The sequence below is a fragment of the Trichosurus vulpecula genome, chromosome 3, assembly GCF_011100635.1.
Source record: "Trichosurus vulpecula isolate mTriVul1 chromosome 3, mTriVul1.pri, whole genome shotgun sequence".
Classification (NCBI taxonomy): Eukaryota; Metazoa; Chordata; class Mammalia; order Diprotodontia; family Phalangeridae; genus Trichosurus; species Trichosurus vulpecula.
In genome coordinates this window covers 93,816,475-93,831,753 of record NC_050575.1, presented here as the reverse complement: position 1 = coordinate 93,831,753, position 15,279 = coordinate 93,816,475, and the positions used below count along the sequence as shown (strand labels likewise).

The 15,279-nt window shown below is 39.6% G+C and overlaps 1 protein-coding gene across 1 annotated transcript; it reads left to right on the top strand.

Moving 5' to 3' along the window:
• Window positions 1-959: 959 nt before the first annotated feature.
• Window positions 960-5,525, top strand: SCGB3A2 (secretoglobin family 3A member 2). Its single transcript, XM_036748208.1, has 3 exons — window positions 960-1,028; window positions 3,465-3,661; window positions 5,502-5,525. Exons 1-3 carry the CDS (start codon window positions 974-976, stop codon window positions 5,523-5,525), a joined length of 276 nt encoding a protein of 91 aa, XP_036604103.1. The 5' UTR covers window positions 960-973.
• Window positions 5,526-15,279: the final 9,754 nt, after the last annotated feature.

Genomic DNA, 15,279 nt, shown 5'->3' with positions numbered 1-15,279 from the left:
AATTACACACTCATCCAGCTTTCCCTTTCCCAGCTGGCTTACTTTTCACCTTAAAACTTAAAGATTAAAACGAGCAACAGCTTAAAACTTTTTGGAAGGGAGAACTTTGAACTTGCCAGTCAAAGGTGAGTAGGACTCTGGAAAAAAGAGAATCCAGTGGTACCTTGTTCCCTCTCCTTGTACTGGAAGACCCAGAGTGTCTCTTTATTAGAGATAGGAGGAGGACAGGGCTCAGCTCTAATGGGGCCCCTAACACTCAAGCACTACTTTTTCTGCATAAAGTCTTCCTTGATCCCCCAACTACTAGTGCCCTCCCTCCCAAACTACCCTGTATCTAACTACTTGGTTTGTATTTCTCTTGATACTCTTTATATTTATACTATATACATTTATGTACATACTTGTCTCTTCCATTGGAATAGAATATTCTTGGGAAGAGGAATTATTTCATTCATCACACATCACACTGTGCCCCAGCACAGTACCTGGGACATAGCAGGAGACTGTCCAAGGTCACACAGTGGCTGAGCTGATAGTCAAGCTTCAGTCGCCTGGCCTTAGATCAGTGCTCTTTCCAAAACTGTACCACTTGGGTGGGGGAAGATGGCCTTTAGAGAAACAATATCACCTGCTGCCCAAATTGTGTCTATAGGAATATGTTTGGAGGAGCACCTCTGGTTCCCCAGAGAAGGCCCCTTTGCAGCAGAATCAACAAGGAAGATTTCCATTCCCACAGGAACATGAGGGAAGGAGGAAGGAGCCTTGGGTCTGTTTGCTAGAGAAACATGACGTATGTATCATTCCTGAAAGGTCAAGGGGGCTTGCGGTTGCTAAATGGGGAATCCATGAGTATATATATATGCCTGTTTATTGTTCACTGAGCATCGCAGACTAGCTAGGTTCAATAGAGAGTCTACTGGGATTTCCTTTTAGACTTCAAGAATCTTAGAAGTCACTGCCAGAGACAGCAGTCATGAAGCTGGGACATGTCTTTCTGTTTGTAACTTTTGCCATCTGCAGTTACTCTGGTAAGTTGTCTGAACGGAGGCAATTCTTGAAATATTTCGGGCGGGGGGGCAGGAGCTGAAAAGTAACTGTAGTGTGATTGAATGGGCCTGGACAGGAATTCAGAAGGCTTGGTTTTGGGTCTCGGTGCTGCTACTAACTCACTGGATGACCTCGGGTAAGTCTCTGGCCCTTTATCCTTTTCTGTCAAATGAGAGTTTGGAATGAAGTAAACTCAGAGTCCTTTCGGCTCTAGCAAACTGTGAATCGAGGAACAGGTACAGTGAAAGGTAGTAGAAATAATTACACATGGGGGCTGTAGAGACTCAGGACCTAGTCCAGGACCTGACACCAAGTTGCTGACATCTTAGGATCATAGATGGAGCGGGAAGGAAATGGAGAGGTCACTGAGGCCAACACCCTCAGTTCGCACATAAGGGAAGGAGGACAAAAGATATGCCTTGGCCAAAGTAATGCACATAGTCAGTAGCAGAGCCAAGATTGGAACTGAAGGCCTTTGACTCCTTCCCCTGTACCATGCTGCTTCAATTTCTTCATCCATTATGGATAATAACTTCAATTTGTCCAACATTCCAAAAATATTTTATAAAGTTGTTGCTGTTTAATTGTTTTCAGTTGGATCAACTCTTAGTGACCACTTTTGGGGGCTTTCTTGGTAGAGATATTGGATTGGTTTGCCATTTCCTTCTCCAGCTTATTTTACAGATGAGGAAAATGAGGCAAATAGGATTAAGTGACTTGCCCAGGGTCACACAGATAGTGTCTGAGGCCAGATTTGATCTCGGCTCTTCTAGACTTCAGACCCAGCACTCTATCCACTGTGCCACCTTGCTGCTCCATTTTAGAGACTGAATGTGATTAATTAATATGAAACTGACAGGAATGACATGAACAGCTGATGTTTTCCCAATGCAATATGATTTCCAAAGCATTTTACATACTCGATCTCACTTTATCTTTAAACCATCCCTATATGGAAGGTAGGTCAAGAAAGGACTATTACTCTCATTTTACAAATGGAAAAACTGTCTTGGAGTGGCAAAGACACTTGTATAACATTCCATAGAATCACACATTTCAATCTTGAAGATGCCTTAGAGGTTATCCAGTGCAATCCTCCTATTTTTCAGAGGTGGCAACTGAGGAGCAAGAATGTGAGTGAGCTGTACATGGTCATAGAGGTAGCACATGGTAGAGCTGGGATTTAAGCCCGGTATCTCTATTTCCAAATTCAGGACTGTTTTTACTGTATGGTAAGCACTGCCTCCAAATAAGTGTCAGAGCAGAGACTCAAGTTCAGGTCTTTGGAATCCAAAGCTACATACAAGGGAAGTATTGTTACTAATGACAATGAAATAAAAGTTCTATATAATAGTTTAAGATTTATAAAATGCTGTTCTCACAATAATTCTGTGAGGGAGGTAGCATGAAGATTTTTAGTTCCATCATACTGATGAGGAAACTGAGGCTCAGTGGGGTTAAGTGAATTGCCCTTGGTCACATGATTTGAAGGTATTGAAATTATAACACAATCTTTGCATATCAAGTTTAGTGCTCTTTTAATGACAACAGTAATAATGACAACATAAGTGAAAGTGGACAGAGTGATAATTGTATTTATTTGGCATTCTGAGGGTGGTGAAGCACTTTATATAGATGTTACCTCATTTAACTTTCACAATAGCTCTGTGACATAGGTGTTATTCTTTTCCCCATTTGATGCATAAGGAAATTGAGGTTGAGAGACCCTTGTCCAGTGTCATGGTGCTAGTGGTGTCTAAGGCAGGTCTTCCTGACTGCAGACGTCCAGCACTCTGTCCACTGTGCCATCTATCACTACCTTAGAGTACAAGAACAATTATGGTGATTGCACTTGTAAAGCAGATGGATGAGTAGTTAGGACAGATGGGCCTCTTCTTTTGGAAGGAACTTGAAGGTCTTATCTAGTGAACTGAGCATGAACATCTACAGTATGACCTGGTACAAAGAGTATGAGATTTGGGATCAGAGGATCTGGGTTTGAATCCTACCTCTGCTACTTGCTACTTGTTTTACCTTTGGACTGTGTCTTAATCTCTCTGAACTTCTCACCTATCAAATGAGGAGGCTGGATGAGATGATATGTAAGTTTCCTGCTAGCTCTAAGTTCTGTGATCTTAAATTGTCTTTGTTCCTATTTCTGATTTTTAATTTCACTGCTAAACTCTCTAATATCAGCATCTTGAAAGTTAGAGATAGAAAAAAGCAAGGGAAGCATGTTTTTCTTTCCAGGAGGTAAAAATGCCACTCAATAAACCCATGACCTGCACATTGGTGGTGATGGTGAGGGAATCAGGGCAACTTAGAGATATTTGTATTTTACCATCTAGAGATGGGCTATATTTGGGAATTTTGTGTGGAAACTCAAATGTTCTGTGGTTCCCACTTGTTTTCTATAGCGACTGCATTCTTCATCAACAGTGGGTCTCTTCCCATCAACAATTTACTGCCCCTGGACATGATCCTCTCCATTACTGACCCACTGAAAATGGTCTTGAAAACGCTGGGCATCTCCGTGGAGCACTTGGTTGAAGGGCTGAAGAAATGTGTGGACGAGCTGGGGCCTGAGGCTTCTGAATCTGTGAAAAAACTGCTGGTAAATACCCCTTTCATCTCTCTTGCCAATCTACTCCTCTCTGCACTGTACTCACTGTTTGGGCACGACCAAGTTACTGTACAGTCATTTTGTAAGCATGGTACCATTAGTATATGGGCATCACCTAGTCACTTTAGAGCAGGTATAGAGCCATTGCAGTGTAACTCTACATCCTCTGGACAATCATTATACAATTCCTATACAATCATTGCTCAGGATGGTTATACAGTTACTATCTGCTAATACAGTTGTTGTATAGTCTTTGCATAGTAATTGTCAAATTTACATAACAGTTGAACAACCCTATTATATAGCCTCTGAACTACTATTGGAAAATCATTGTCCAGTTGTCAAAGGGTTCTACAGTTATCATGAAATTATTGTACAGTCACTATGCAGCAGTTATAGAGTCATAACACAGTGTTGCTCTACAGCCTTTGGACAACCATTGTACAGTTCTGATATAGTCATTACATAGTCATGATATCACAATTTTATAATTACACATGTAACAATGATAGAATCGTCCAGTGACTATACATTGTATAGTTATACAGCCATTACACAACAACTGTATAGTTAACAGTAGTCTCTCTGTAGCCATTGCACACTTATTGCATAATTAGTAGTCACTGTCCAGTAATATATGATGATTATATAGTTATTATATAATTACTTTATGGCCCTTGCATCATTACTGTAGACTTACTGTGTATTTACATGATTGTTATTGTAAGATACCATGTACCCATCATTCAATTATTAATTGCTCCAAATTATTACTATTACATAGTAATTTTATACTGATTTTAGTATATTATAGAGTATGTATATAGATGTATATTGTTACTATGAAATTTTTAACATAGCAGAAGGGCACTTGAGGCAGAACCCTGAGCTATTAGTAACTTCTCTCAGACTTGAACAACAGGTAGAGGCTTGCCCAATATGGGGAAAAATGGGTTTGTTGACATTCCCCTTCTCCTGGGCTTCTGGACCTTTCTCCCTTCCTTGAAGGTTCCATGTAAGACAACTTAAGCCCAGTTAAAACTGTGCCCTAAAGAAACCTTTCTTAAGTGCATATCATGTATGATAGATACCCTATGCCACAGTCTAGCACTTAGAATATAAATCTCAGTAGCAAAGTGATTCCATCAAGACTTGGAATGGTTGAATGGAAATAGTCATAGCATGAAAGTCGACAAATGACCTGGGTTTGATTCCAGGCTCTGTTACTAATTAGTTGTGACAGTACATTTCCTATCTCTGAATTTGTTATTTTCTCATTATGATGGAGCTAACCATCAGTGTCCTGTCTCCCTCAGAGGGCTGTTGGGAAGATCTCATGAGGGGATGGAAAGGAAAGTACTTTGCAATGGGGAGATTTATTTGGCAGCTAGGTTGCACCATTGATTGAGGGATAGACTTGGAGTCAGGAAGAACCTGAGTTTGGCTTCTGCCTTAGTCACTTACTAGCTGTGTGACCCTGCACAAGTCACCTGACCTCTCTTGGCCTCAGTTCCCTCGTCTGTAAAATAGAGATGAAAATAGCACCTACTTCACAGAATTGTTGTGAGGATCAAATGAGAGAATCATAATGTACTTTGTAAACCTTAAGGCATTATATACATGCTAGATACTATCATTGTTATTATTAACAATAATATTAAATACTAGCTATTGCTTTTAGTACTTCCACCAGAGTAATACTGAATCCATACCAGCTTCCAAGCCCTGGGGAAAAATAATTCTCTGACCACTCACCCCAGTGCCCTATGCCCTCCTCCTAAACATTATCTCAGGTGATTTGTTTCATCATGATTACTCTTCTACCTTTCAGGAGGCTTTGACCCACCTGTTGTGATTTCAGGATGATGGACAGAACAAGCAGACGAATGCTTGGGAATCCTCCCTCACCTTCTTCTTATCATTTTTCTGCTTTATCGTTTCCCTACCTCCTGGCATCCTGAACTGTGTCAATAAAGCACTTAGACAATGTTTTTCCTGGTCATGTCTTCCATTTCTGGGGAATGGGAGGAAAATGGTTAGGAGAAAGGTTGCTCTCAGGTCTAGAAGGGGATTATCAGTCATGGAATGTTTTAGTTGGAAGGGACCTTAGAATATAGACCATAGAATGTTAGCTCTGGAAATGGACTTTGAATATAGAACATGGAATGACAGAACTTGAAGAGACCTTAGAACAGAGGATGGGAGAGCTAGAAGAGCCCTTAGAACACAGAATGAAAAATCTAGAAGAGATTTTAAAATATAGAATAGTAGAGTTGAGAGGCACCCTCAGAGACAGAGTACACAGGGGTGCACAGGAAGGACTAGCACCGCCATTGTGAAGACTTGCTGAGCCCTTTTCAGCACTGCTTATTCTACTTTTGGTGTCCATCTGCCACCTAACTCTCACCTGTGGCTCCAAGAAGCTATAGCATGCACAGTGGCTATGCCCTGGTAAAACCATCTTGGCAGACAGGCTAAAACAGGTTGAGGTTAACCAATAGGTCTCAAACCTGTCTGTGAGTGAGTGGGCTGTCTACCCTAAGCATGCAAAGACTTCCCGATGGAATGGGCAGATGAAAACAATTTGTTCTAACAACCAACAGGGTGGCCGAAGCAGGCACTGCAGAGTGCTTAGAGCTTGGCCAGACATCAAAGACACCAAGGTCATCCACTGCATCCTAGGTCATCACCAGTCATCCTGACTTTTGTCCTGCCACTGCACTTCAATGACTCTGGAAGGGAGAGTGAGGCTGATGACTTTGGGCAACTCTGCCCTACTGGAATCCAGTTCACACAGGAGTCAGAACATTACTCGATGATGTCATTGGTCCTCTTTGAAAACGAAGGACAAACAAAAAGAACAGAAATACAGTGCCTGAACAGGAAGGGGACTTTGAACATATACCATGAAATGTTAGACCTGGAACTAGCCTGATAACATAAGCTCTTAGATCATAGATTATAATCTAAGGATGAGGTTTGTCCTCCCATCCAATCAATCACAAGAGCCCCAAATTCCCACTCTAAGACTTCATCAGTTTGAAAGCATTACAGGCTTTAGGTGATTGGATAAAAACCATGATAGTGTGTAGGAAGTAGCTTGTAACTGGCAAAAAATATCAGAAACATTTCTAGTTCTTTGCATGAAATAACAAGGCATCCTCTAACTCATGGATCACCTGAGTAGTGTTTAATTGAGCAGTGAAGGATTCTTGAGAGAGAGTTGCCTTTAGGTGGAGGGGAGAGCAGGAGCTCCCTTTCCTCACCATCAACTAGGTGATGACCCTGTCTTCAAAAGGGAAGAAAACCTTGAATGTTTACTAAATCCAGTAGCAGTGACCCTGGAGCAATAATAGCTCATGGGAGCATCTGCATTTGAAGATGAGACCCCCTGAGCATAAATTAGACAAACTGAGCAAAGGTAGCTTCAAGATTGTAGAAGGGCACTGACTCTCAGAGGCCAGTAAAGGCCTAATGTTAAGGGTAACTTTGTGAGAACTCCATGAAGGGAGCAAAAAGCTACCAGCAATCAGCAGCTTTGAATTTAGTGTTTGGGCACATGTGCTCTTTAAGTCTGGGCCCACTCTCTTCAGGGAGCTTGTCTGTTCAAGGGAAGAATGTGCCCTCAGTTTAAGGGGATATTTCTATAACAACTGTCTTTGCTATACTGGCTTACCAAAATACCAAATACTTACCAAATATCTCTGGCTGATAAGCGATAGGGAGCACAATTATAGAATCTCCTAAGCAACAGTATTGGAAACCTTAGCATCTCCTTTAGGGTTCCCCCTAGAATCCTGAGGAGAGGCATTCTTAGTCATCCTCTGGGGATCAGATTTGTTAAGGTCAGTACAATTTGGAAGGTAGCCCTGAAGGGGGTACTACAAACGTGTACTGGAAAGGATTTTGAAAGAGAATACTAGAATTTAGATTATAAAATTTTAAAGCTAGAAAGATACACCAAACTGAGATCTTGGGTTGTTGTTATTTAGTTGTTTTCAGTTGTGTCTGACTCTTCATGACCCTGTCTGGGGCTTTCTTGGCAAAGATACTGGAGTGGTTTGCAATCTCCTCCTCCAGTTCATTTTACAGATGAGGAAGCTGAGGCAAACAGGGTTAAGTGACTTGCCCATGGTCACATAGCAAGTAAGTGTCTGAGGCCAGATTTAGACTCCGGTCTTCCTGACCCAGAGCTTTGTCCAGTGAGCCATCCAGCTACTCAGACCTTGGATACAAGCTATTAAATAAGATACTAAGTTTAAAAAAAAGAGAAAATCTAAGGTCTCTGCATGGTATCAGATGTAGAGAGGAAAGTACGCTCAGACATTTTAGAATCATTTCCAGTAGCACAAGTTGGAGCCAAAATGGCCTGAGCTTTTTACCGTCTATTGTCAAGAAATCTAGTTACTGCAATGTATCCCCTTCCCTAGACACAGTTCTTAGTATGGTTCAATGATGATGACATTCTCAAACTGAGAACACTGGCATCCTGATAGAAGTATCATGACACTGGAACAACACAAGTCTCTGAGTTCTTGTTCTTTATTTTGTCTTCTGAGAGCTCTAAAATGGAAGAGGCAGTGATTACACAGCCTTTTCGGTTGATCCAAGGGATTGGTTTTCCAGGTGTTGACAATAGGCCTGGGCCTCTGGAATGAGCAGCCAGTAGAACTGAGGGATAAAAAAGGTCTAGTTTGGCCTAAGAGCTTGGGGTAAGGCTCTAGGAGAAAAACTAAGAGCTATTGGCCAGAAGCATGAGAGAGAGGAGAGAGAGAGACAGAGAGAGAGACAGAGAGACAGAGAGAGAGACAGACAGACAGAGACAGAGAGAGACAGAGAGACAGACACAGACACAAACACACACAGAGACACAGAGATAGAGGGAGACAGAGAGAGAGAGAAAGAGAGACAGAGACAGAAACATAGAGAAAGACAGAGAGACAGAGACAGACAGAGACACAGAAAGAGGCAACTGAGACAAAGAGGATGAAGTGACTTGCTCAAGGTCACACAGGTAGTAAGTGTCTGAAGTCAGATCTGAATTCAGGAAGATGAGTCTTCTGGACTCCAGACCTTGTACTCTATCCACTGTGTCACCTAGCTGCCCAAGATCATTCCAAGAGTAGCATAAAATACATCATTCTCAACTTATCTGACCAAAAAAGTAGGTGGGCTGGCTATGGAGTAAAAGTGAGTGACAGTAGAATGGTGGCTACTCTGATGTCTCCAAGATACTCAAATTACCAGAAGGAAGCCTCCGGAGTATTGGGTAAACCTTGGAAAGGGGCTGGAATATCACATCCCAGGAATGATACAGAAAGGATTCTTATGCAGGGAGGAGTGGGACTAATTGACCTATGAGATTCCTTATAGCTCTGAGATTCTCATCAACTTAGGGCTAACAGGACCAATTTTGTTTGAAGGTCAACTATTATATGGTCTTAGTTGGACTCCTATTGTGTCAATTAGTTATAGAAATTGTAGATTTTGAGTAAGAGAGTTAGGAGGCGAGTGTCACTGGATTGAAGAGTACAGAAAATAAAGTTTAAGAATATTGGAAAGGATGGGGATATAGGTTATGAAGGACTTTTAAGGTCAAACAGAAGATTGTGTATTTGATCCTGGAGGTGATAGGGAGCCAGGCGAGTTTAATGAATGTGGGGATGACATGGTTGGACTGGTGCTTTAGGAAAACCACTTTAGCAGCTGATTGGAGAATGGACTGGAGTGAGGAGAGACTTGGGGCAGACAGACCAACTAGCAGGCTATTGTCACGGTCAAGGTGTGAAGAGATGCAGGCCCCACCAGAGTGGGGGCAATATCAGAAGAGAGAAAGAACCATCTTTGAGAGATGTTTTAAAGGTGAAATTGACAGATTTTGGTGACAGCTTGGATATAGGGAGTGAGAAATAGTAAGGAGCAGAGGATAACTACTGATGCACTGGGAGGGTGTGGGTGCATTTGACAATCATAAGCAAGTTGGGAAAGGGGGAATTTTTAGGAGGAAACATAATGACTTCAGTTTTGGACGTGTTGAGTTTAAGATGTCTACTAGACATCTAGTTCAAGATGTCTGAAGGGCAGTGGGGCATGGGAGACTGAAAGTCATTAGAGAGATTAGATCTGGATAAACATTTCTGAGAATCACCAACATCTAGGAAGGTAATGATCCCTATGTTCTTCAAATGATCTTTGTATAATGTGATCCTAAAGGTACATATCAGCCTCTCCTGCTGGAGAATCCCAGAGCATGGGTCCATTTTGATTTAAACCAATTCAATCCAGTGCTGTTCCTTATTCTTAAAATATTTTGCCTACAACCAGATAATGATCTAGATGTCATCTGATTAAGGCAAAGAACAACGGGATTATCATATCAATGTCCCTCTTCATAGAACATAAGATTATAGTAGCCTTATTGTGTGACAAAGCACATTGTTGACTCAGTCAATGCCTGGTTCATTGGACTTTTGCTTCATTAATATTCCACAGATCTTCAACGGAACTGCTGTCTAACTATGCCTTTCCCATCTAGCATTTATGCAGTTGATTTTTTTGAGCCCGGGTATAGGACTTTACATTTGTCCCTATTATTTTACCTTATTAGATTCAGAGAAGACAGTATGAACTAAAGGTCTGTCTTGGAGTCAGAAGGGTTCAAGTCCTTCTTCTATCACGTAGTAGCCCTGTGACTGTTGGGAAGTCAGTTAATCTCCCAGGCAACCCTTTAACATTAAATAGTGTAGCCAGTTCCTGATTTCCACCACTAGAGGGAGCATCCATTGAGGAAGTTTCCATGCTGATGGTTTTGACTGATTCAAACAGCCCCCACTGCCTCCCTCCTCCCTTACCCTGCCCACCACCCCCTGAAAATAACCCATAACAAAGGTCCATCTTTAGGCCTATAGAGATCTTTGTTTTTCCTTGTCTAGAATTATACAGATCCATTTGTCTAGAACTCCACCCAAATACTTTGTACTCTGAAGAGCTGGGCCTTCCAAAGGATTCCTTCCTCCTCAGGAATGAACTTTACATGAATTAAGTGATTATTATGCAAATGTAACATTAGAAGTGACTCACTAAAACTGCTTCATAGGTGTTGGAAAAAGTTAGACTCCTGAGTCACCCATATTAGAATGCCTTCTCAGAGGTGTTGAAAGACGCTAAAGTATAAGAGGCCTCAGTTGTCAGGTCCTTTGGCTTATTGGGGCGTCTCTGTCTCAGTCCAAGAAACTAGATATAATAAAGGCGAGGGAGTGGGAAGCATTACAAGGAGGAAGATTTTGGTTCTATAAAGCTTTGTTTAGGTCACATCTGACTCTTTATGACTACATTTGGGGTTTTCTTGGCAAAGATACTGGGGTGGTTTGCCATTTCCTCCTCCAGATAAGGAAACTGAGGCAAATAGGGCTAAGTGACTTGCCCAGGGTCACACAGCTGGGAAGTGTCTGAGGCTGGATTTGAACTCAGGTCTTCCTGACTCCAGACCTGGCACTCCACTCACTGTGTCACCTAGAACTGCCCAAAAGAGGAAGCTATACTCTCCTGGACAGATAGGTGGTTCAGTGGATAGAGCCCTAGGATGGGACCCTGGGCAAGTCACTTACTTAACCTCTGTTTGCCTTAGTTTCCTCATCTGCAAAATGAGGATAATAATAGGCCCTACTTCCCCAGGTTATTGTGAGGATCAAATGAGATAATACTCGTAAGGCATTTAGCATGATGCCTGGCACATAGTAGGTGCTTAATAAATGTTTGTTTCCTTCCTTCCTTTCTCCTTTCCTGCCACATTCACTCCATTTGATCCTGACAGCAATCCTTTGTGGCAAGGAGGACTGAGAGTTTTTTCTATATTTTACAGAACAGAAAACTGAGGGTCAGAGAGAGAAAAAACATACTTGCCCATGGTCAGATAGTTATAATAGATTTTAGAGCCATCATTTAAACTCAGGTCTCTCATTGCCTAACCCAGTGCTTTTTCCATTGCACTAGGGTTGTTTATGTAGGCTTGAAAGTTGGGCGTTAAAATCAGTCTTGAACTTACCAGTCATTTTCCTGGAGTCTTTCCACGCTCGTCTTCCCAATTCATATATCCACTTGAAAGGAAGGAATAAAGAGATGAAATTATATGTGTTTGAAGGGATGTGAGAGCACTGGCCAAGATGATTTCTAAAATCTTTCTTCTGTGCTTCAAGGGCTTTTTTATTTTTATCAGTTTGTGTTCTGTGTTCTAAAGACTCTTTGCAGCTGCAGAAATGTGTGTTCTGTCTTTTATGAGGCATATCAGGGGCAATGTGGTGGAATAGAAAAGAAACTGGATTTTGAATCAGAGGATCTGGGATTGAATATTAACTCTGATGCTGACTGCTTTGTGATCTTGGCCAAGTTATTTAACTTCTTAATTTCCTCATGCATTTAATTAGGGGTTTAGATTAAATGGCTTCTTATAATTAAAAAAAATGTTCTAAGGAGATTTGTTGCAATGGCATTCAAAGGTCAATGTTAGCTTGAATGTTCCATATACTAAAACATTTTCTATTTTTAACGTTCTAAATCATCTCCCCAGTGGAACTTTCTATGTAATTTGTGTGTGTTTCTAAACAAATCAATTGGTGGGATTGTCTTTTCCTCCATTAAATGATAGGGTTAGGCTATAAAATTTTTGATGGAGAGAGACTGGTCTCACTTATCTCTCTACCAAGGAGAGGGACAGAGTTAACTTCCTTCAAAGTCCCGAGGGTTTTGCACACAACATGTGCAAATAAATACTCTACTTAACATTGATTGACTGATTTCTTCTTTTTCAAGTCTTATTTTTACGGATGCCCCTTGATTCCAAATATATCCCTTCTCCCTCCCTTACCCAGAGAATCATTTCTTGCAACCAGTGTAGATATGCACATTTCTTGTAACAAATATATATATATATATATATATATATATATATATATATATATATGTACATGCACATATGTGTATATACACATATACACACATAGATGTATACATGCATGTGTGTATATATGTATATATATTCTCATTGGTATTAGAAAGAGTTGGACTCCTAAGTTATCCTTCTCAGAGGTGCTGAATTTTATATTTATATAGATAGGTATATATACATACACATGCTACACATATATGTGTGTATATACAGTTATGTATATGTATGTATGCATACATATACATAAACATCCATGTACATAGATACACATATATGTACACACACATGTGTATATGTATAATAGTTCAGTAAAATTAACCAAAATTTGTTTGAGAGCCTATGTACTATGTCACACCCATAGTCCCCCACCTCTGCAATGAAAGGAAGGTGAATTTTTCTCAGCTCTTCTTTAGGGCCCAACTTAGTGATATAATTACTCAGCCAGGTATTGTGCTAGGCACCAGGATTTGAAAGATAAAAATGAAACAAATTCCTGCCCTCAAAGAGCTTATATTTCATTAGGTGAAATGACATATACATAAATAGGTAGGTATACAATATATACATAGTAAATAAAAGGTTATTTTTTTCTTCTTTTTCTCTACATTTTTGTTGTCAAAGTAGACATTTTTTTTGTTCTACTTAATACACTCTTTTCCAGGTCATGTGTGTTTCCATCCATTTCTGAATTCTTCCTATTTCTTATGGAACAATAATATTCTTTCACTTTCATATATCATGTGTTTAGCAGTTCCCCAATAGAGGGGCCTCTAATTTGTTTCTAGTTCTTTGCTATCACTCCACTCCTTGGAGCATATGCCTAACAATGAGAGTTCTGGCTCCAAATATATGGACACTTAAGTCACTTGTAAAATTAAAACAATATGTTGTTTTCCAGAATGATTGGACCAATTCACTGCTCCACCATCAGTGTCATGGTTGGTTTGTCTTTCTGAAAGACTTCCATCATTGACTATTTCCTTTTTTTTCATCTTTGCTAATTTTCTGGGTGTGACATAAAATCTTAGGTTAGTTTTGATTTGCATTTCTCTTTTAATTAGTAATGCAGAGCAATTAGTCAGGTGCTTGTTAATAATTTTCAATTCTTTTGAAAATTGTTTGTTTGAATTCTTTGACAAAGTAGCCATTGGGGAATGACTCTGGGTCTTACAAATTTGTGTTAACTCCTTAGTAATCTTAGATATCAGAACAATATAAAAGATATTTGATTCCTAAACCAGAAAGAGTCAAAACAGAGAAAGAAAATTATAGGCCAATTTCCCTAATGAATATTTATGCAAAAATTTTAAATAAAATATTAGCAAAAAAGATTGTAGCAACTTATCATGACAATAATACACTATGACCAGGTAAGATTTATTCCAGGAATGCAAGGCTGGTTCAATATTAGGAAAACTATCAGTACAATTGATCATATCAACAACAAAACTAGCAGAAACCATATGATTAGCTCAAAAGATGCAGAACAAGCTTTTAACAAACTACACTGGAAAACATAGGAATAAATGGAATCTTCCTTAAAATTATAAGTAGCATTTACCTAAAACCATCAGCAAGCATTATATGTAATGGGGATAAGCTAGATGCAGTCCCAATAAGATCCAAGGCAAAACAAGGATGTCCATTATCACCTCTATTATTCAAGTTGGTACTAGAAATGTTAACTTTAGCAATCAGAGGAGAAAAAGAAATTGAAGGAATTAGAATAGGCAAAGAAGAAACTAAGGTATCAGTTTTTGCAGATGAGATGATGATTTACTTAGAGAATCCTAGAAAATCAAGCAAAAACTACTTGAAATAATAAATAACTTTAGCAAAGTTGCAGGATCTAAAATAAACCCACATAAATCCTTGGCATTCCTATATAATACTAACAAAGCCCAACAGCAAGAGAAAGAAAGAGAAATTCCATTTAAAGTTACTGTAGACTCCATAAAATATTTGGGAGTCTACCTGCCAAGACAAACTGAGGGCCTATGTAAACACAATTACAAAACCACTTTTCACACAAATAAAGTCGAATCTAAATAAATGGAAAAACATCAGTTGCTCGTGGTTAGGCAGAGCTAATATAATAAAAATGACAATTTTACCTAAATTAATTTACTTATTCAGTGCCATATAAATCAAACTACCAAAAATTTATTTTACAGAGCTGGATAAAATGATAACAAAATTCATCTGGAAGAACAAAAGGCCCAGAATATCAAAGAAATTAATGGAAAGAAATGCTAGGTGGTCTAGCCATAACAGATATTAAATTGTATTATAAAGCAGCAGTCATCAAAATTACTTGGTACTGGTTAAGAAACAGAGTGGTGGATCAGTGGAATAGGTTAGGTATACAAGATGCAGTAGTAAATGATGATAGCAATCTGCTCTTTGATAAACCCAAAGAATCCAACTTCTGGATTAAGAAAACATAAAATATATACACAGTAAATATAAGGTTTTTTTTTTCACAAAAACTGCTGGGAAAACTGGAAAATAGTATGGCAAAAACTGGGCATAGATCAATATCTTACACCATATACTAAAATAAGGTAAAAAAATGGGTTCATGATTTAGGAATAAAGACTGATACTATAAGCAGTTCGGGAGAGCAAGGAATAGTTTACATGTCAGATTTATGAGAAAGAGATGA

Bases quoted from the DNA above. Each gene is read 5' to 3' on its own strand.
- SCGB3A2 (XM_036748208.1), top strand. From the start codon at position 974: ATGAAGCTGGGACATGTCTTTCTGTTTGTAACTTTTGCCATCTGCAGT. The intron at 1,029-3,464 runs GTAAGTTGTCTG...TGTTTTCTATAG, and splicing joins TGCCATCTGCAGTTACTCTG to CGACTGCATTCTTCATCAAC. The intron at 3,662-5,501 runs GTAAATACCCCT...TCTACCTTTCAG, and splicing joins AATCTGTGAAAAAACTGCTG to GAGGCTTTGACCCACCTGTT.